The following is a 23,715-nucleotide window of genomic DNA, read 5'->3' on the forward strand; positions in this document are numbered from 1 at the left end:
TCATCATCAACCTGAGGGGTCACCACTGATTATAAACTGAACTGGGACAGACTCATCAATATGTCACAGGGAACAACTGCAGAAGCTGTTATGTCAAAGATAGAAACAAATTGATAGACTTTTCTCACCTGCAATTCTCCCCCCTCCCCTCCCTCCCCCCTCCCCCCCCACCCCCCACCCACTTTCAGTCTGAAGAAAGGTCCTGACCCGAAACGCCGCCTATCCTTTTTCTTCCAGAGATGCTACTTGACCTGCTGAGTTACCCCAGCACTTTGTACCTACCTTCAGACACAGAAATGGGTTAAATTAACAAATTAGTCCTGGAAATTTTGGATCCATCGTGTTTAATGTGTATAATGCATAAGTTGGGTGGATGTTGGCATACTCTCCACGTTCCTGAATGAATGCAGCTCCAGCAACACTCAATCTATCATCCAGGGCAGAGTAGTCGACATTTAATTCCCTCTCTGCCATTCTAAACATTCTGGTTCAACTTGGCCGTATGTATATAATCTACTAAATACACCCACCACTCAACAAAGCTACTCTGATAGCAACCTCCCAAACCTGTGAGTTTGACCAGTTAGGAAACTAGTGCAGTGGGTACTGTAACTACCACCATCAGCAGAATCCCCTCCAGGTCACACACCATCTTGTTCTTCCATCATCATTGTTCTTCCATCATCATTTAACACAATCATTCCACAGCAGCTGGTGGAGAAGTTGGAGCTATTGGGGGTTGATGCTGGCACATGTAACTGGGTCCTGAACTTTCTATCGCAATGGCAGCAGACAGTCAGGGTGGGCAGTAGGACATCAAAAACCATAGCCGTGAGCACTGGCTCGCCCCAAGGCTGTGTCCTAAGCCCCCTGCTGTTTAGTCTGCTTACACACGACTGTACTGCTAGACTCAACAACAACTTCATCAACAAGTTCGCTGATGACACAACAGTGGTGGGTCTCATCAGTGACAATGATGAGTCGGCGTACAGGATGGAGGTGGAGCTGCTCACAGGATGGTGCAAATCCCACAACCTCATTCTCAACATGGGAAAAACTAAGGAGATGGTGGTTGACTTCAGGAGGGCGGGTAAACAACACCATACACCTCTGTACATCGATGGAGCCGATGTGGAAAGGGTCAGCAGCGTGAAGTTCCTAGGACTCCACCTGTCAGATGACCTAACTTACACGACCAACACCACAGCACTGGTCAAAAGAGCCCAGCAGCGACTACATCCTCTCCGAAGACTACGGAAAGCAGGTCTCCCCACTACACACCTATGAACTTTTTATAGGGGGACAATCGAGAGCACATTAACCTACGGCATTACTTCCTGGTTCGGGAGCTGCAAGGCGTACGAACGGCACCAACTAGACAGGATTGTGAAGACCGCCAGCAGGATTATTGGTGCTCCACTCCCTTTCCTGCTGGACATATACAGGAAGAGATGTATCAGCAGATCCATCTCCATCATCAAAGACCACTACCACCCATCGCATCACATATTCTCCATCCTGCCATCTGGGAAGAGGTACAGGAGCATTAGCTGCAAAACCAGCAGGATGCTCCTCAGCTTCTTCCCGCAGGCTATAAGACTGATAAATGGACTTTGCCCCCTGCCAAAGTATCGCGCACCAACCACCAACCTGGACACACTGCAGCAGAGCCACTGTCGTGCCGCTGCCGATCGGAACGCCTGTTGATGTTTAGTAGAGAGTAGAGTGTTTAATTTGTTCATGATATATGTATTTTTATTTCTATTTATTTTTTACTGCACACTGAATGGACACTGGTTGAGCAACGTTTTTCTGTTTCCTCTGGGTATGTGAGTACTCAGGAAAATGACAATAAAGATATACTATACTATACTATACTGTACTATAAGATCCTGGAATCCAATGTTGTTGGAATCAATTTCACAGAAGGACAGCAATAGTCCCAGGGCCATTTAGGGATTGTCAATAAGCACAAGCCATGCCAGGGGCTGCCAGATACCATAAATGAATAAAAATTATCCCTTGATTTTCACCATCAGTGACTCAAATAGGCACGTAGAAACAAGGAAGTGCAGATGTTGGTTTACACCAAAGTGTTACTCTTTAGGTCAGGTACCATCTCTGGAGAACACGGATAGGTGACATTTCAAGTCGGGACCCTTCTTCTGCCCTGTCTTCAGTGTTCTAGTGATAACAGAAGACCTATTCTGAAGCTACATCTTTCTTTAACAATGCTGTGAAATAAAGTTAGAGCAAATCATTTATTTGAACGTAGAACCATACCAACAAGCATCAAATACACAAGAGGAAAAGTGCTTATGTATATTGATATGTACTGAACTGTATTCAAAAATGAATTTCATCGTACTTCGGTACATATGACAAATAAAGCACCATATCATGCCATACTAAAGGCAATGAAGTGTTAATCCCATGATTGAGAATTCACAGCGAGGAGTGGCACTCTCAGGAAGTGCATCTGGAGAAATTGAGGGTGCTAATAATATAATATTTCCATTCATTAAGTTTAATGGAGGGGAAACAATTAGCTCTATGTGCAATTTTGAAACTGCAATCTATTTCAGCACTGTCCCTAGCAGGGCGCACCAAATGGTAGAATTATTTTCTAAAATAATGCAGAGAACTTCAGTGGTACAAGCAATGAATAACACTTTTAAGATTCAACTTCTTAAAGGATAGATGAGAAATTCCCAGAATCATTTATTACATTGAATTATTGGTTCTGACAATGACAGATGGCACAGTGGCGCAACGGTAGTTGCTGCCTTGCAGTGCCAGAGACCCAGGTTTGGTCCTGACTACGGGTACTGTCATAGAAACATAGAAACATAGAAAATAGGTGCAGGAGTAGGCCATTCGGCCCTTCGAGCCTGCACCGCCATTCGATATGATCATGGCCGATCATCCAACTCAGTATCCCATCCCTGCCTTCTCTCCATACCCCCTGATCCCTTTAGCCACAAGGGCCACATCTAACTCTCTCTTAAATATAGCCAATGAACTGGCCTCAACTACCTTCTGTGGCAGAGAATTCCACAGATTCACCACTCTCTGTGTAAAATATGATTTTCTCATCTCGGTCCTAAAAGACTTCCCTCTTATCTTTAAACTGTGACCCCTAGTTCTGGACTTCCCCAACATCGGGAATAATCTTCCTGCATCTAGCCTGTCCAACCCCTTAAGAATTTTGTAAGTTTCTATAAGATCCCCCCTCAATCTTCTAAATTCTAGCGTGTACAAGCCGAGTCTATCCAGTCTTTCTTGATATGAAAGTCCTGCCATCCCAGGAATCAGTCTGGTGAACCTTCTCTGTACTCCCTCTATGGCAAGAATGTCTTTCCTCAGATTAGGAGACCAAAACTGTACGCAATACTCCTGGTGTGGTCTCACCAAGACACTGTACAACTGCAGTAGAACCTCCCTGCTCTTATACTCAAATCCTTTTGCTATGAATGCTAACATACCATTTGCTTTCTTCACTGCCTGCTGCACCTGCATTCCTACTTTCAATGACTGGTATACCATGACACCCAGATCTCGTTGAATCTCCCCTTTTCCTAATCGGCCACCATTCAGATAATAGTCTACTTTCCTGTTTTTGCCACCAAATTGGGAATGGGAGGGGGAGTTGAAGTGCTGAGCCACCGGGAGTTCAGGTAGGTTATTGCGGACTGAGCGGAGGTGTTCGGCGAAACGATCGCCCAACCTACGCTTAGTCTCCCCGATGTAAATCAGCTGACATCTAGAGCAGCGGATGCAGTAGATGAGGTTGGAGGAGATACAGGTGAACCTTTGTCGCACCTGGAACGACTGCTTGGGTCCTTGAATGGAGTCGAGGGGGGAGGTGAAGAGACAGGTGTTGCATTTCTTGCGGTTGCAACGGAAAGTGCCCGGGGAGGGGGTGGTGCGGGAGGGAAGGGAAGAATTGACGAGGGAGTTGCGGAGGGAGCGGTCTTTGCGGAAGGCAGACATGGGGGGAGATGGGAAGATGTGGCGAGTGGTGGGGTCACGTTGGAGGTGGCGGAAATGGCGGAGGATTATGTGTTGTATTTGCCGGCTGGTGGGGTGAAAGGTGAGGACCAGAGGGACTCTGCCCTTGTTGCGAGTGCGGGGATGGGGAGAGAGAGCAGTGTTACGGGGTATGGATGAGACCCTGGTGTGAGCCTCATCTATGGTGGCGGAGGGGAATCCCCGTTCCCTGAAGAACGAGGACATTTCCGATGCCCTGGTATGGAATGTCTCATCCTGGGAACAGATGCGGCGTAGGCGGAGGAATTGGGAGTAGGGGATGGAGTCTTTACAGGGGGCAGGGTGGGAAGACGTGTAGTCCAGATAGCCATGTGAGTCAGTGGGTTTGTAATGTATGTCGGTCAGGAGTCTGTCCCCTGCGATGGAGATGGTGAGGTCAAGGAATGGTAGGGAAGTGTCGGTATATCGTCCAGGTGTATTGGAGTGCCGGATGGAAGTTGGTGGTGAAGTGGATGAAGTCAGTCAGTTGTGTGTAGGTGCAGGAGGTGGCCCCAAAGCAGTCCCAGCAATGTACCGACTAGTTATTCAATTGGTCTGCCATGTCTTTGTTCCCCATGATCAATTCGCCTGTTTCTGACTGCAAGGGACCTACATTTGTTTTAACTAATCTTTTCCTCTTCACATATCTATAAAAACTTTTGCAGTCAGTTTTTATGTTCCCTGACAGTTTTCTTTCATAATCTATTTTCCCTTTCCTAATTAAGCCTTTTGTCCTCCTCTGTTGGACTCTGAATTTCTCCCAGTCCTCTGGTAGGCTGCTTGTTCTGTCTAATTTGTACGCTTTATCTTTTGTTTTGATACTATCCCTGATTTCCCTTGTTATCCACGGATGCACTACCTTCCCTGATTTATTCTTTTGCCAAACTGGGATGAACACTTGTTGTAGTTCATCCATGCAGTTTTTAAATGCCTTCCATTGCATATCCGTCGTCTGTACGGAGTTTGTACGTTCTCCCCATGACCGCGTGGGATTTCTCTTAGAGCTCCAGTTTCCACCCACATTTCAAAGATGTACAGGTTTGTAGGTTAATTGGCTTCACTAAGAATTGTACATTGTCCCTAGCATGTAGCATAGTGCTAGTGTAAAGGGCCTGTCCCACTATGGCAACCTTATTTGCGAGTTTAGGAGAGTTTGTGCTCACCACAAGCTCGCAGTATGGTTGACACGTGGTCGTAGGTGGTCACTGGTGAGTCTCCTTCATGGTCGAGAGGAGTTCCCGCATAGTGGTTACTACTTGCGGCCTCAGTCTGGTAGAGGATAAATTTTCAATAAGCTGAAAAATTTTCTGCGAGTAAATATTGGTCGGCATGGTGAAAATCAATACTTTTTTACTCGTAGGTTTAGTAGATCCAAGGTAATCGAAGGTAATCAAAGGTAATCGAGGGTAGTCGTAGATAGTGTTAGATAGTTGTAGATAGTGTTAGATAAGCTGGTTGAAGCTAGTCTTCAACATAGTCGAAGGAGGTCGAAGGAGATCGAAGGAGGTCTTCTACACAGTCGAAGGAGGTCTTCTACATTCATGGTGAATGTAGAACGACATTCTTGCCTATGGTGAGGTGAACGACCTAAGCCTCAACACAGACAAGACAAGAGAACTAATAATGGACTTCAGAAAAAATCCACCCCCCCTGCAGCCCCTCATCATCAAGGGGACTGTGGTGGAGAGGGCTGACAGTTACAGATACCTGGGATTACAAGTAACATCAGATCTGAACTGGACTTTGAATACTGCAGCCACAGTGAAAAAAGCCCAGCAGAGACTGCACTTCATCAGGCTGCTCAGAAAAGCTGGTCTGCACTGTCGCCCTCTCACCCAGTTCTACAAAGGACTGATAGAGAGCATCCTCACCACAGGCATCACGGTGTGGTATGGAAACACCACACAGACAGAGAGGAAGGCTCTGCAAAGAGTCATAAAGACTGCAGAGAGGATTATCAGAACGGAACTCCCCTCCATGGACACAATCTACACACAGCGCTGTCAAAAAAGAGCAGAGAGAATCATCAGAGACACACTACATCCAGCTCACTCCCTGCTCAAACACAAAAACTGCACATACAACCTCAGGCACAGACGAGCGGACAGCATCGCCACAAACAGAACACGCTTTTTTAAGAGCTTCTTCCCTGCCACAGTGAGACTCTTGGCCAAAACAAAATGAACTGATGTCCTGAACTACCTCATAGTATATCATATTATATCATATTATATTGTCTCCTGGGCCTGTGCAATTTACAATGCAATCGACACTTTTATATAGGGTTTGTGCAAGTTACAATGCTCTCACTTTCCCCTTTATATAGGGTTTTAGGCACTTTCTCTTTTTTTATTTCTAGAGAAGTATATGTTTTTATAGATTATGTGTCTTTCTGTGTGTCTTTTTAATTTGACTTGACTTGACTCTCTGAACAACCGCACAAGAGTTCCTATGTGTGTAAGCACAAATGGCAAATAAAGTTTTTGACCTTTGACCTACATATTCGTAGGAGGTTCTCTACATAGTCGAAGGGGGTCGTAGGAGGTGTTCTACTTAGTCGAAGGATGACAAATTTTTGGTGATGCAACAGGACTATGACGCTCTCCTAAACGCGCAAATATGGTCGCCATAGTGGGACAGGCCCTTAAGGGGATGGCTGGTCAGTAGGCAGTAGATGGGACTGTTCAGTACTTTTTTGTAACATTGCTGCTGTCTAATGTGGTGACATTTGTGTACACTCGTGTACTGCCCTGGTTGTATGCAAAACAAAGCATTTCACTGTACCTGGGTACATGTGACAATAAAGTATAATTCTTTAATTCAGTGAAAGGAATTTTGGATTACTTTGCGAGGGCTCAACAAAATTTCTAATTTTGCTGCAAGCATATTTTGTTATAAATTATACATTCAGCAATTATGGTCCCAAAATACAATGGTGGTTGCAGACTTGATTCCTCATTGCTGTAGTTTATTTACTCACCTTCTCCAGGACCAGTACGATAGATTACCCCATGTCCTGCTGTATCCTCATAATGATCTGGACTATTGGGCAAAACCTTTTGCCATTTCTTCTCAATCTTTTTCTTTGCTGTTTCAATAAAGCAATAAAATGAAGAATAATTCAAATTTATCACCATCTTATTACGAATGCAAATTTTCACTCATATTGTTAGGCAAAAATTCTAAATTAGTGAATCTGCTATTCCTTACACACCCTGACTGCTTTTTCAAATGAAGAACATAATTAAGGGACCAATTCATTATTTTCCTTTTTATTGTTCAGTAAGAAAAGTGAAAAATATTCTTTGGATGGTTGATAACAAAATGCAATGTTGTTGCATTGCCAACGCTAAAATGTAACAATAAATAAAACTGTACTGTATGTAATGTAGTTTAAACAATTTAATCAATTAATCCACCTTTTCATAACTGCATTTATGATTATTATTATCCGTCTTTCAGTCCTTTTCCACCTTTTAATTCCAGTCTCGTTACATTGCCACGATGGCATAGCGGTGGAGTTTCTGCCTTACAGCGCTTTCAGTGCCAGAGATACGGGTTTGATCCTGACTACGGGTGCTGTCTGTACGGAGTTTTAAGTTCTCCCCATGTCCGCGTGGGTTTTCTCCGAGATTTTTGGTTTCCTCCCACACCCCAAAGACCTATAGGATTGTAGGTATTGTCCCAGGTGTGTGTTGGATAGTGTTAATATGCGGGGATCGCTGGTCGGTGAGCCGAAGGACCTGTGTCCGTGCTGTATCTCTAAACTAAACATCAATAATCATTTTAAAGGTACAAATATTATGTTGCTTATTGAGACTGCTGCCTGATGCTCCAACAGAAACATCATATCTTTGTTTTCAAGCAAAGTTGCTTATCTGCCCTTGATGGTTATATAAATGTTTGCCTGGGGAAGGCAGATGGGAAGATCCTTGGTCCATTACTTAAATCCATTTCACTGCTTCAAACCAGCTTTGTCATTTCAGAACTAAACCATTCGTTACAGCAGCTCACAGTGGTGAGATGCTCTATCAAGCAGAGGGAAATATGTTGAGACTGCATGAAGCTTCTGATAACTGATATGAGACGTCCATGAAAGGCACAGAGAAATCCATTATTTAAAATAACCATAGCAGAATTATCAAATCAGTTAGTAAAATTCTTAAAGAAAAACTGCAGACATTTCAAACCTTATCTATTTTATTAATTGTCTATAAGAGACTATCTAGAAGTAAATAGGTTTACATAAAGTGTGTAGGAAGGAACTGCAGATGCTGGTTTACACCGAAGATAGACAAAAAAGCTGGAGTAACTCAGCGGGTCTCCAGGAACTCTAGAGAAAAGGATCTGCAGATATGCTGCCTGACCTATTGAGTTACTCCAGGTTTTTGTGTCTATCTTAGACTTACATAAATGTCACTTTAACATAAACAATCCTTTCAGTTATTCTAGGACCAAACTTCAGATCTAAACAATGGAATGATCCTAATTATAGCCCCAAAACACTTACCCTGTTTGTGTGGGTAATATATAAATGGCTTGGGTTCACTGGTTTCACCATCTGATCGTCTTCGTAATTGAACAAACACTGAGATGGGTTTGGTGATGTGCATGTCAAAATATTTTGGTGTCTTGAAAACTATAGCAAACTGAAAACAGACAGAATTTTATGTTATTATACTGTCCCTATAACTATGTAAGGGAGCACATATTTGTCTGTGAAATGATTTTCTATCAAGTGAAGCATATTAAATTCTAAAGTGTCTCTGTGGTAGAAAGTTAAATGAGTAACAAAGGACTCTTGTCCCCCTTTTGTACACAATTAGAATTAGAGATTGCAATAATATAATGTGCTTTGCACTGGTATTAATATTGAATCACGTAATCCCCGCTTTCTCAAAGACTATCAAGTATGCAGCAAGAACATTGCTTTTGTGTCATGCTCATGTGATGGCTGGCCTGACAAAGCAAGCTGTGCTCATGCACCTAATGGGCAAGGGTCAAGAATTCAGACTTGAGCAGCAGGAAGGACACCAGACCATTTAAAAATAATCATTATTACTTTACACATTCGCTGGGAACTGGGAATTTCTGTGAAGGCTGAGACAAGTGAGTTTTTGCTGTTGTCCTGCTTGTTCTTCTCTATGAGCTGGAGAAGTAGACCAAGGTAAACTGAGGCTGAAGGAGTGAAGTGTGGATGACTCTGGTAGGGAGTGCCTTTCACCCAAGAACCTTCTTGGAGCAATGCTCCCCTGGCCACATGGTAGTAGAACAATTTATTTGGAGATTAAGCTTTCCAAATAAGTGGTTGAGATCTTCCACTTGCTGAAGACTGAACTCCAACCAGATACCCAGGAACATCATGGAGGCAAATATTAGGTTCTTTATCTGCTGTTTTACTGCCTATATAAGTCACAGTAAAATTAAATCCAGAGTGTGTCTTCCACTTCATGGTCACCTATGGCACTGTCCATAATTTGGCTGTTCAGAGCATTGACTTCATGCTGGCCTGAACAATGGGGTGCTGAACAAAGCTGAGTAAACCGTGCATTTTTACTTAAATATGTCTGTTGATTGTGCTAGTTTTCAACTGAAAGGCAAGCAATGTACAACAAATAACCACATGACCTATTTTGAGGAAGTAGGAAGCCACCAGGTAGCAATTTCCTTTACACCTGGTAGATGTTCACCGCACACCACCTGCCACTTTAAAATAAATAAACAAATCGGGCTCATCCAAACAGGCAACAGAAATGCTGGTTCGTTACCAGATGTCATTCATAAACTTTCAAGTCTAGTTAAATACAAGAAGTGATGTTCACACATATAAACAACAATAACTGGAAATCACATTGCAGGTTTATAATTCTCGAAGACCTTTCCATGTGTCTCAACTTCACTCTGGATTTTCCAGTGACTTTGACCACTGGGTGATCCACATCAATTTCACACTCACTGACAGACATGGTTACTCATATGTTTATGGATACCTATGGTGATGGAGAGAAAGGGTGAGAATTTGTGGGTAAGAGAGGGAGAAAGAGAGAAATAGAGAAAGAGATAAAGAGATGGGGAGAGAGAGAGAGAGAGAGAGAGAGAGAGAAAGAGAGAGAAATAGAGAGAAAAAGAGAGAGAGAGAAGATAGACGCCAAAGAGAGCGCGAGTCTGCGCGCGCACTCGCTTCGCTCGATCTCGCTGCGCTCGCATCGCAGCTCTCTCTCGCTCTCGCTCTCTCTCTCTCTCTCTCTCTCCTCATCTCTCTCTCTCTCTCTCTCTCTCTCTCTCTCTCTCCCTCTCTGCTTCTCTCTCTCTCTCTCTCTCTCTCTCTCTCTCTCCTCTCTCTCTCTCTCTCTCTCTTCTCTCATCTCTCTCATCATCTTACCCTTCCCACTCATCAATTAATATTGAATTGCTAAACTTGCTATTGTGTTGTACTGCTTACAGCTGCAAGAACGTGTAGCCATCAATAAAGGGCTATAGGCCTATTGCGAGTTTATGTACAGGGACATATCTATCCATGCACTGTAGACTTGTATTTGTACTTATGCACCTAAAATATGTATGACATGTTTTATACTTTGGCAATATAACAATGTTCTCCGTCTCAGGACTCTGCGGAGGTACATGTATGTGGAGCACCCTCCCCCCAGATGGCACGCTCTGGCCGCGTATTTTTTCCGCCGGGGCCGTTGCCTAATTTGAGCCATACCTTTCACTCGCTGCATGCTGTTCTGCAAATTCTTATTAGTTTTCTTTCTCCGCTCAGGCATAATTTAAGTTCACCGCGGCAGATTTACTGCTTAATGCCAACACTGACAAGTCAGGCTATCTTTCAAAAATGTACTCACTGCTTCGTTTAACACAAGAACTTCTTGTCCTTTAGGTTCACATTGGTTTGTAACTGAGATGATAATTCAGAAAACAACCGTTGTGAATCATCTAATGCCTTCTGCACTTGCGTCTTTCAATTTCATTTGATTCTCTAGGGAACTTAATTTTTCAATCAGATCAGTTTGATCAGTTTTTCCTTCTCATTCTGCCAACCACTTATTTTCTGAGTCCTTTGCTTTAGTTTTTTGAATTTTGATTTTCAATTTTAGTTTCTTCTCAATTACAACTGACTTACTCTAGAGACATCCATTTTCATCATCTAAATGATGGCACAATGACACAGCTGGTAATGCTATTGTCCCACAGTGCCAGAGATCAAGGTTTGATCCTGACCTCGAGTGCTGCCTGTTTACATGTCCTCCCTGTGACTGCGTGGGTTTACTCTGGTTTCCTCCCACATCCTGAAGGCATCCCTAAATATTGGTGCAGATCTATCCAGATACATATTTTAATAATACGAATTCCCACATTAATCCTAACATCCTCATTGCCAATGTAATATATTATGCTCTAACTTAGATGCACAGTGAATTGCTGGAAAAGCATAAATTAAGGATCTTCAAGGTGTCACATTGATTATGAAGGATGATTCTCAACTAGCAAAAGCTGAGTAATGGTACAAACATACAAACATAGAAACATAGAAAATAGTTGCAGGAGGAGGCCATTCGGCCCTTCGAGCCAGCACCGCCATTCATTGTGATCATGGCTGATCGTCCCCTATCAATAACCCGTGCCTGCCTTCTCCCCATATCCCTTGACTTCACTAGCCCCTGGAGCTCTATCTAACTCTCTCTTAAATCGATCCAGCGACTTGGCCTCCACTGTCCTCTGTGGCAGGGAATTCCATAAATTCACAACTCTCTGGGTGAAAATGTTTTTTCTCATCTCAACATTGTCTATAGATTTCCATAAGGCATTGTTTCATAATCTTGAACTAAATTCTAGTCAAATCATTTACTGCACAATCAGTTTCCTAGCCATGTTCTCCAGAGACTACTTCACATATAAGTGCACACTTTTGCTCCGTGGCAATTTGGGCTTGTCTCTGGTAGTGATTCTTTGTATTGAATGTGAATAAATTGAATAACAATTAGGCAAAACAAATTAAAATCCACTTGATCATCCTATAAAGTTGAAACTGTTTAGTTGCATCTTTATCGAGGACTGAAAATAAATTATGTTTTTCGATTAGTGTAGTTTCGTTTAGAGATTCGGCCCACCGAGTCCGCACCGACCAGCAATCCCCACGTACTACCAAGCCAATTAATCTACAAACCTTGTTTGTCTTTAGAGTGTGGGAGGAAACAGAAGATCTTGGGGAAAACCCATGGAGAGCTTATGGAGAAAACGTATGGACTCCGTAATGACAGCACCCGTAGTCAGGATCAAAACTGGCAGCAACTCTACCACTACGCCACCATGCCACCCTTTCTTTTTTTCAGTGTAAGGTTATCAGCATCATACGTGTTGTAAAATCTATTGGAGCCTCTACCTGTCGATGAACATCAGCAGCACTAAATTTTCCAAATGCATCCCAAATGTGTCCACTTTCATCTTCCTGGAAGAATCGGACCTGAATGTCATCTGAGAAGGAGAAAACAATAAATCAGAATTAGATTAAACAAAGGTTTCCTCCTCGGAATTAATTTCAGTTTAAATGTAAATGCCAAGAAATAGCCTTCGCACTTTAGTATTTCACAAATCTATACAGCATTAGAACCACTAATCTATAAATCATACTAGAAGATGGATAACAGAAAATATATCATGTGTTCAATCAAAGGCGACATAGAATGTCAGAAAGGAGATGACTGGACCTGCATCAACCAAGCTTGGTGATAACACTAGTGTAAGTGACTGGGGTTGATTTCATGCACATAATTTATATGCCATGATCCACCACATTACATTTTTTTCCAGAGCCTCCTTTTATTGGAAGCAGTTGCTGTGGTTTCTCATAACTTTAATTCTCTTTAAGTAGATTGTTTTCACTCATTATAAATTGATATATTTGCTGTATGGTCGACATATGGCCACTTTATTCTACCATAACAACTGACACAGTGTGGTCAATAAACACCCGGTTATTGTTTACCTTTTTGTACTTTGTCACACAGCAGAAAGACTTCTTCCCCTCCCACCACACTGCCGGCAGTTTTGGCCATTCGTACTATTCTCAAACTTGATGCATTGGGTGCTTCTACAAAAGGAAACAGAACATTCAACACTTATTTGGTGTAAACACTTCCTCTAAATCCTTTTAAATTATAAATTCAATTATAGGTTTAAGGTGAGGGGGAAAGATTTAATAGGAACCTGAGGGGTAACATTTTTTACACCAAGGCTGGTAGTTATATGTATCGAGCTGCCATAGGAAGTAGTTGAGGAAGGTACTATCACAATCTTAAAAATACATTTGGACAAGTACATGGATAAGATAGGTTTAGAAGGATATGGGCCAATTGCAGGCAAGTGGGAATAGTGTACATGGCATGTTGGTTGGCATGGGCAAGTTGGGCTGAAGGGCCTGCTTTCAATTGTATGACTCTCACTCTGTCTCTATAAGAAATTAATGCAAACAAAAAAACCCATAATGTTTAAATTACCTTCAACATTTAGTTTCAGTAGTTTGGAGGAAGGACGAATCAATTGCGGGACCAGAGCCTGCCATGTTTCAGTTCTGTGTTAAGACTAGCCTGGTTTCACATGGGATAAGCAGTAACAGGAAGCTTAATGGATGGATGAGACTTTGGGAGTTTTATCCACTGTTCTCTTGCCAGGCCACGGTATGGCTTGATGAGGTTAGGGGCAAGTTTCACTGTGAGCCTACTTAAATTCCGAAAAGCCTCTTATCAAAGGAAAGCAATGGGGCTGCATAGTGGCACAGTGGTAGAGTTGCTGCCTTACAGTGCCAGAGACCCGGGTTTGATCCTGACTACGGGTGTTGTCCATACAGACTTTTTACGTTCTCCCTGTGACCCTGTGGGTTTTCTCTGGGTGCTCCGGTTTCCTCACAGTCCAAAGACATACAGGTTTATAGATTAATTGGCTTTGGTAAAAAACAATTATAAATAACTAAAACTAATTTGTAGGATAGTGCTAGTGTACAGGGATCGCTGGTCGGCATGGCCTCATTGGGCCAAAGTGCCTGTTTCCACGCTGTATCTCTAAAATCTTGAGTCTAATCCAAAATAGTTAAATATGCTTTGAAGAAAGGCACTGGCATATCTGAGTTAAAAGCTAAAAAAGAAAATCCCCCAAACTGTTTGGCTATTTCTTAGTTTTGGTCACTGTGACAAAGCACCATGGTGCTAGTCTAGTTGTACCAATGGCAGTTGAACAAGGTGCCCCGATTATTCTCCTTCAGGTGCAAAATACCCATATTAGTTATTTAGATCATTCTTCATGAATTGGAATGGCATTATTGTAGCTGGCAAACAGAATGAAAACAAGAGTCTGTTGTTTCTGTTTTATATGAATACCCACACATTCAGAAAAATAATATCTTTCATTGCTTAAGATTACAACAAACTGATTGAGAAAAAAATCTATTCAATATTGATATTTAAATTCCACAGCTGCCCACAACCAAACATTCCTTGCAGGCCAAATGATTATATATTATGATTTGGATTAACTACTCCAATTTATGGGGTCTTGACTCCATAAGAGAATCTTGACTTATTATCAAACAGAATTATTCATGAGCAATCATTTAAGACACAAAAGCATAACTTCATTCTGGCAATAATATAATCCATGGAAAATATACTCACTGCTGTCATAAATGGGTCCCGATATGACTGAGCTAAGTCTATGAGTGAACTTGCCATCACTTCCAGGAAGGTATGGAGTAAACATCAGGCGAACAACACTGAGATCCATGTATTTGGTTTGCTTCTGGGCTTCGTGATGAATTCTCTCTCTGTCTTCTTCTAACATTGGAAAAAAATCAGTATTGCATTAACATTGCACTAATTGCATTACTTGTTCCATTACATCGCATGTTGTTACTATTCTACATGGGACCATCATTTGCTGTTTGTGGGTCACATCTGCTTCAGGTGTCCTATCGACCTATCTTCAAATTGTGCTTTAGTTTCTGCAAGTACGAGCTGCTGTTAATACAATCAGAAAGAAAGCTACAATTTATCTTCTCATCAAATCCAACTGAAACATTGTGAAATTAACAGCTCAAGGGCTGAAAAAGTGGTGTAAATTAGGTTGAATTGAATGAGTTCAATACCAAATCAAAAAGAGAAGTACAAAAATATGAGAAGATTGAGAGAGGAAAAAAAACATATTGGAAGAGATTTTAAAAATAATTGCAAAATCTCTCCAGTAATTAATGAACTCTTAAAGGAGCCAGATCCAACACTTGGTCATTTTAGTTGTCGGTCAGTAATCAACCGACAGTATCATACTGCTAAAAATGTAATTAGGCTGAAATAAGCAAGATGGTTTTATCTGGTCGCTTTGTTTGTATTCATTATATGGCAATATCCTGCCAATCCAAGCATTTTAATTGGTGAAATACACAGCTAAATCCCACTTTCATGAAGGGGCAATGTTAATGTGGCATATCAAGCTTAGGGTTTTCACATCTACCCTTGCCTGAAAATGCTGAAACTTTTGCACATAAATTATGAATTATTCAATGTGAATATTACATCAAATTATGGGCCAGATGCTAACATGTTACTTATGCTTGCATGACATTGGGAATGTTTCGATTCTGGTCCGCTCACTGATTTTTACAATGGTGACAGGAAGCAAACTAATTTGAAAGGTGGCAATACGAGGCAATTTTTTCTAGTGGCAATACCATTTATAGCAAATCCCTGCCGTCAATTCCTCTGACTGTTAGTTGGCAGTGAAATGCTTTTGTTACAGATAAGAAACTCCAAACCTGATGTCTAAGTGTGAAAGATTTGTATGCATTTTCCATGTCAGGCAATTAATTAATGTAGCGAAAATTGTGGTTACTCACAGTAAATAAATCTGGTTCAGCCCATCCAAACTGAAGTTAGAGAATGGGAATTCCAGCCAGTCAGTAAAAACTCACATTCAAGGTTTCAAGGTCAGTTTTTTGTCACATGTACCGATTAAGTGAAATTCGAATCAATGTCACTATCTTCTCCCAGGCCAGCAACCTCAGCATTGAGGCCCTACTAACTCCCAGTCAGCTCCTTTAGGCAGGTCGGACATTCACATGCCCAGTACCAGACTCCTGATATGGACTCTCCATTGTGAACGCTGTCATAGGAACAGATTATCAGATGAACAAAATAAATGATTTGAGGATGTGCACAAAACCTTCATGAATTTGGAAATGCAGTATGCACACCAGCTCCTGGGAATCTCCGACCCATGCTAACTTAAAATGTGGAAGGAGCATTTTAGATGACGATGTGAACCTCAAATCTGTGTGCAGGGAGTACTCAAAGGTCAGGATAAAGTGTGGAAGGAACACACCTTCTCCAAAACGGTGCGCACACCCACCCTATCAACAAACTCCTTCCTATTTAGCATCATCAATCATCACAAAACCTTCGGAACTTCTATGCACGCAAATCATTATCAATCCTGAGGCACTGCCGAAGAAAAAGAAGAATAAAATTGAATGCCAGAATCAGAATCAGAATCACACTTTATTCGCCAAGTATGTTTTGCAACATACGAGGAATTTCATTGGCCAGGTCAGTCATACAATTAAAAGTAACAGAACACTCAAAAACACATTTTAACATGAACATCCACCACAGTGACCCCTACACATTCCTCACTGTGATGGAAGGCGAAATATAGTTCAAGTCCTTCCCTTAGTTCTTCCTCGGTCGTGGGCCTCGAGCCCCTGTTGACAGGATGATCTTGACTCCCATAGCCGGTGGCGTACGGGCCCTCCACGTCGAGGCGATCAAGCTCCCACATCGGGGGGGGATGTCAGCTCCCCCGCGCGGGGCGATTGAACCTCGCGTCGGGGCTGGGCGAACCTTCCTCGACGTTGGAGCTCCCGACTCGGCCTCATCCGAAGACTGCGAGTCCTTGGTGTTGGTTCCGCGGTGGGAGCAATCCCAGGCAAGGGATCAGCTCCGATGTTAAGTCCACGCCCCACGGTGGGGCTCACGACAGTCCAAGGAGGCTTCCAGCTCCATCGATGGTAGGCCGCAGAGCCCGGAGATTGTGATCCGAAAGATAATCACATCTCCGGCAAGGTAGGAACTTGAAAACAGACTGCCGGCAGGGCTGCCATCTCCCCGGCGCCCCTAGTGGTCTATAGCTGATGTAATAAAACTTTGTAAAATTCAAATTTTACTTGGACTGAACTGAGATCCTGCAATGAAAATGAAGGGGAAATGATTTAATTGGAATATGAGGGGTAACTTTTTCACACAAATTGTGGTGTGTGTATGGAACAAGCTGGCAAAGGAAGTAGTTGAGGCAGGGACTATCCCAACGTTTAAGAAACAGTTAGACAGGTACATGGATCGGGCAGGTTTGGAGCGATATGGGTCAAACATGGGTAGGTGGGACTAGTGTGACTGGGATATGTTGGCCAGTGTGGGCAAGTTGGACCAAAGGGCCTGTTTCCACACTATGAATTTTGACTCTATGACCCTGAAAGCTCAAACTTCACCACTGCTGTTAAAATCAGATACTATCAAATAACAGGTGTGAGCTCTGGAACTCCCTGACCGATAGATCTGTTGGAATACTTTTGCCATATATACGGTTAATGAAGGTGGCTTCGCAATACCTTCAGAAGAACAATTAGGAGCGTCCAATAATGGTGTCTTGACAGTAAGATCCATAGTCCGGGAAATTATTAGACTTTAGAAAGAAAGCAGATTTGGTTTTGCATTTGAATATTGGATGAAGAAAGTAAACTAATAATGTTAACTCACTTTGCAACTGATTCTGTTGCAATTCCACTCCATCTTCATCAGAAAGTGAAGGATTTTCATCATTGAGATCTGACATCCAGGACTTAACCAGCTGTTCTTCTATAATTGCTGCTACATCTTTCTTTGGAACATGAAGGATTCCAAGGTTGGGAAAGCTAATCAGATAATACATTTATCAGCTATCTTCACAGATGCATTTAAAATAGCAATACAGAATATTTTACTATATAGCTATAAAATATATCTTACTTATAGTCAACAATATAACTTTTATAACTTTAGGTGTGGTGATGTGCAACCAGTTACAGATTACAGCAAACAAAGACTTCCATCTGACATTATTCCAGTTATGCTCAGAATGTTTGGATTGAAACTTTCTTACCCAGTGCAAAATCTATTTAAAGAATTCAAGTAGTCTTAACCCAATTTAAGAACATCATGAGTGATTATTTTGCATGTACATCGGATATGAACTGGAACAATGACTTTAGGCTTTAGACTTTTAAGATACGGCATGGAAATAGGCCCTCCAGCCCACTGAGTCCACACACCAGCAATTACCCCACACACTAGCACTATCCTACACACCAGGGACAATTTACAGTTTACAGAAGCCAATTAACCTACAAACCTGTACGCATTTGGAGGAAACCGGAGCAAACCGGAGAAAACCCACGCAGTCACAAAGGGAACGTACAAACTCTGTACAGACAGCACCCATGGTCAGGATCGATCCCGGGTCTCTGGCGCTATAATGCTCCTGTCCCACTTAGGAAACCTGAACGGAAATCTCTGGAGACTTTGTGCCCCACCCAAGGTTCCCGGAGGTTCCCGGAGGTTTTTGTCAGTCTCCCTACCTGCTTCCACTACCTGCAACCTCCGGCAACCACCTGCAATCTCCGGGAACCGCACGGAAACCTTGGGTGGGGCGCAAAGTCTCCAGAGGTTTCCGTTCAGGTTTCCTAAGTGGGAACAGTGGCTGCGCCACTATGCCGCGCCCATGCTGGTGCTTCAGAGAAGTTTGCATTTATACCAAATTACTAGTTCCTGGCTAATAAATTGCCCGATGCCATTTATTTGACATTGAAACAACTTATGGGTCATCCTAATGGTGATCATGAAAGTCACATGAAGAGAGAGGACCTCATCTTGCCAGTCTCACAGAGCTTCAGTGTCAGGTGTTCCCGTATAATGCCAAGATGAAACTGACGTCGCTGGTTTCAGCGCAATGTTCCCTGTTGATGTACTGCAAGACCACACAGCTCTCAGCATGTCTGCCAGCAGGTCAAACTCTGCAGCTGCTTTTACGGAACATACTGCAATTTACAAAACAATTACTTCTTTGGTGTGTGGGAGGAAACTGGAGCTCCCCGGGAAAACCCGTGCAGTCACAGGGAGAACATGCAAACTCCGCGCAGACAGCACCCATAGTCAGAATCAAACCCGGATCTCTGGCGCTGTAAGGCAGCAACTCTACCACTGCGCCACAGTGCCATTTGGACAGAGTGGTGGAGAACAGTGCCCTCAGTTGGCATGTACTTCATGCATTGGGGGCTGCAGAGACCCTCCATGGCTGCAGTTAGGAGTGCTTGGCAGGAACTTGACAGGGTGTTGACAACAGAGTACAGTTGCTGAATGCCTGTTACCTTGGTGAAATTTACAATTTGGGCAAATGCCCTTTACAGTTGCTCCTATGCTGCTTGATGCTGTGTGAAGTCACCTTTCCTTGAGTATAGAACTTAGGTGACCTCCCAATGAAACAGTGAGTAGCAAACATTGAGATGTGGCAGAGCTCAGAATCAACAGCCTGGAATGATGATATATCTAGTGCGGCACAGTGGCACAGCGGTAGAGTTGCTGCCGGGGTTCGATCCTGACTGCGGGTGCTGACTGTATGGAGTTTGCACGTTCCCCCCATGACTTGCATGAGTTTCCTCCAAGAACTTCGGTTTCCTCCCACACTCCAAAGATGTGCAGGTTTGTAAGTTAATTGGCTTGGTATAAATGTAAAAATTGTCCCTAGTGCAGGGTAGTCTTAATGTGCAGGGATCGCTGGTCGGTGTGGACTCGGTGGGATGAAGGGCTTGTTTCCGTGCTGTATCTCTAAACTAAACCAAACTAAACTAAACTAGTAAACTGAGAATGACTGTGACCCTGATCTCCACGGGCAGAGTCCAAGGCACACATGAGGTTGTATTTCAGGTCATAGAAGGTCAGGCATCTCATTGTGGACAAAGACTGCTGTTCAACTGCTGGCCCTAAAAATAACTTGGTTTCAGAAGAGGCAGGGTTTGGAAAGCTGGTTGTTGCAACCGTTATCTTTCAGACCAGTGAGGTGGAACATCTCACTGCGGATGAATTTTGCATTTCGCAGTTCTGTTAACGTCATTGGGGAATCTTTGTGTTTGACAAAATGCCCAAGGGAGAATTAAAATACTGCCAAAAATGAAGATGGATTTCCCAACAGGTGCTTGGAAACCCAGAAATGTATACAAAATTAATCTATTCTTGTTTAACCCAATTTTCAACAGCACGGAATTGTTTTATTTTCTCATCTCAAAACTTTCAGTCTGATCTCTACTGCTTTATACAAAGCATAAAGAGCTAATTCTTGGGAGCAGAGCTGTGACATTTTCTGAAGACAGTACATCAATAAAAATTGCGAGTTCAGTTCAAATTGAGACCAACACCATAACAGTTGGTACAGGTCCACCACCGATTTTCCAGCAACTGGTGGTCTGGCACCTCCCCTAATCTGGACAAAATTATGAGAGTGCGCTTGAAATCCCCCCAACTCCTCACTCCCCGAAAGCCCCCCCCCCGAAAATGTGGTACCTAGGCTGGGTAAGGCGGCCGATCTCAACCTCATCAGGACTTCCTCACCAAGTGTTGGCTCAAATTTGCCCCCTTCAGCCGGGGCTCTGGAACTCTACCCCGCCCAGAGCCGGCAGATCCGTTCCCATAGCCGACTTCCGAGGGCCAAATTTGCGGGCCTGTATCTTGGCCCCCTGATGACCTCTATTGGTCCGGGCAAAACGGATAATATAGCAAGGCTCTAGAACCAAGTGTGCCGGAAAATCATTGGTGGATCTGTAATATTATGCAAGTGACCTCAGATTGGGGAGAAACACAATGGGACAGTAGTAGACCAGTAATCTATTAATCACCATCATTCTCACCCCATTTCCTCCCCAAAACCCTTTCCATCAACTTTATTCAAAGGAATAAAGAACATTGTCTGACTCTAGCAGAATTGAATAAGAGACCCATGTTTGACTAACCTGTAAGGTGGCAATTTGGTGGGACAGGCTAGGGTATGGTGGCGTAGCGGTAGAGTTGCTGCCTCACAGCGCCAGAGATCCGGGTTCAATCCTGACTGTGGACGCTGCCTGTACGGAGTTTGTACTTTCTTCCCGTGAACATGTGGGGTTTCTCCGGGTGCTCCGGTTTGCTCCCACAGTCCAAAAGACATTCAGGTTTGTAGGTTAATTAGTATTGGTAAAAATTGTAAATTGCCCCTAGTATGTAGGATAGTGTTATTGTATGGGGTAATCACTGTTCGGTGCAGACCCAGTGGGCTGAAGGGTCTGTTTCCATGCTGTGTCTGTATCTGTATCATTACCTATTAAATATTGTTAATTCCAATCCAACTATAATATGTCCTTAACCAAGGGACCAGGCAAAACCTTTTGGTTTTCCAGGGAAGGGTTAGATTAAAGTTACTTCCTTGATTATTCACCTCATTTTACTACTTTGACATGCAAAATACCTGTACCATTTTTTGGTTTTATGTCAATATTATAGCCATATGCCAAAATTGTAGCTTGAACGTAACTTATTTCCAAAAACATTTTGCAGTTGTTATTTCTGATTTGCTATATTTATCTAACCTACAGTTCAGATTCTAAGCTTAAATAAGCTGGATCTGAAATAAACTTCTGAATTCCTGCATTGCTTTGAACCTTTTTTCCTACCTTGCGGTCATGTCCTCGGAATCTATCTCAGCAAAACAGATCCCATTTTTACATTGTCTTCCTACCAGGCTGTGAACGTGCAGAAGTGGCGGCTCATCACTGGTAACCAACTGTACAATAACCCTGGCAGGCCCTGTGTAGTTGTGGATCTATAAATCAAATGAAAGGTTGGGATTTGTCGTCATTTTGTGGTATGGTACAAGGTGAGATCAAAACAAAGAGGAAGGAATTAGATTTTTTTTAATGTAAAGAAATGTAAAATGAATTTATCTGCCTGTCAGCAGAGATATGTTAGCCTGGATTATACATGAAATAGCTGTAACGCAAGTATGCCCCCTGCTGCAATTCCACAGCTGAACAAAATATGGGCACCAAAACTGAGGAAGGATGAGCTGGCTCTGGAGAGGGTCCAGAGGAGGTTTACATAAATGATCCCAGGAATGAGTAGGTGAACCTATGATGAGTGTTTGTCGGCACTGGGCCTCTACTCGCTGGAGTTTAGAAGAATGAGGGGGGACCTCATTGAAACATGCAGAATAGTGAAAGGCTTGGATTGACTGGATGTGGAGAGGATGTTTCCACTGATGGGAGAGTCTAGGACTAGAGGTCATAGCCTTAGAATTAAAGGATGTTCTTTTAGTAAGATGAGGAGTAATTTGTTTTGTCAGAGGGTGGTGAATCTGTGGAATTATTTGCCACAGAAGGCTGTAGAGACCAAGTCAGTGGATATTTTTAAGGCAGAGATAGATATTTGATTAGTACAGGTGTCAGAGGTTATGGGGATAAGGCAGGAGAGCTGGGTTAGGAGAGATAGATCTGCCATGATTGAATGGCAGAGTAGACTTGATGGGCCGAGTGGCCTATAGACAATAGACAATAGACAATAGACAATAGGTGCAGGAGTAGGCCATTCGGCCCTTCGAGCCATTCAATATGATCATGGCTGATCATCCCCAATCAGTACCCCGTTCTTGCCTTCTCCCCATATCCCCTGACTCCGCTATTTTTAAGAGCCCTATCTAGCTCTCTCTTGAAAGCATCCAGAGAACCTGCCTCCACCGCCCTTTGAGGCAGAGAATTCCACAGACTCACCACTCTCTGTGAGAAAAAGTGTTTCCTCGTCTCCATTCAAAATGGCTTACTCCTTATTCTTAAACTGTGGTCCCTGGTTCTGGACTCCCCCAACATCGGGAATATGTTTCCTGCCTCTAGCGTGTCCAAACCCTTAACAATCTTACATGTTTCAATGAGATCCTCTCTCATCCTTCTAAACTCCAGAATGTACAAGGCCAGCTGCTCCATTCTCTCAGCATATGACAGTCCCGCCATCCTGGGAATTAACCTTGTAAACCTACACTGCACTCCCTCAATAGCAAGAATGAGCTTCCTCAAATTAGGGGCCAAAACTACACACAATACTCCAGGTGTGGTCTCACTAAGGCCCTGTACAACTGCAGAAGGACCTCTTTGCTCCTATATTCGATTCCTCTTGTTATAAAGGCCAACATGCCATTCGCATTTTTCACTGCCTGCTGTACCTGCATGCTTACTTTCATAGATTGATGAAAGGGACCCCCAGATCCCGTTGTACTTCCCCTTTTCCCAACTTGACACCATTTAGATAGTAATCTGCCTTCCTGTTTTTGCTACCAAAGTGGTTAACCTCACATTTATCCACATTAAACTTCATCTGCCATGCATCTGCCCACTCCCCCAACCTGTCCAAGTCACCCTGCATTCTTATGGCATCCTCTTCATAGTACACACTGCCACCCAGCTTTGTGTCATCTGCAATTCTGTAATTCTACTCCTATCCCTTATGACCTTATGACTTTGTGGCGTAGTCTACTTGAGATTTTTCCGCCACGCATATCGAATGAAGTGGAACAGTCCCCATATGATGTATAGTAAGG

At 43.0% G+C, this 23,715-nt stretch overlaps 1 protein-coding gene across 1 annotated transcript in view; it reads right to left on the reverse strand.

Annotated features, from left to right (window-relative positions):
- The window catches only part of LOC116978784 (nuclear factor NF-kappa-B p105 subunit-like), a 35,428-nt gene that overhangs the window by 6,189 nt on the left and 5,524 nt on the right, over positions 1-23,715 (reverse strand). The window contains exons 4-10 of the mRNA XM_033030080.1: positions 21,803-21,951; positions 17,829-17,983; positions 14,700-14,858; positions 13,019-13,123; positions 12,416-12,507; positions 8,540-8,678; positions 7,010-7,117 (exon numbers count right to left, since the gene is read on the reverse strand). Coding sequence (XP_032885971.1) covers positions 7,010-7,117; positions 8,540-8,678; positions 12,416-12,507; positions 13,019-13,123; positions 14,700-14,858; positions 17,829-17,983; positions 21,803-21,951 — 907 coding nt within the window. The remainder of the gene's footprint in view (positions 1-7,009; positions 7,118-8,539; positions 8,679-12,415; positions 12,508-13,018; positions 13,124-14,699; positions 14,859-17,828; positions 17,984-21,802; positions 21,952-23,715) is intronic.

This window comes from Amblyraja radiata, chromosome 11 (assembly GCF_010909765.2).
Source record: "Amblyraja radiata isolate CabotCenter1 chromosome 11, sAmbRad1.1.pri, whole genome shotgun sequence".
Taxonomy (NCBI): domain Eukaryota; kingdom Metazoa; phylum Chordata; class Chondrichthyes; order Rajiformes; family Rajidae; genus Amblyraja; species Amblyraja radiata.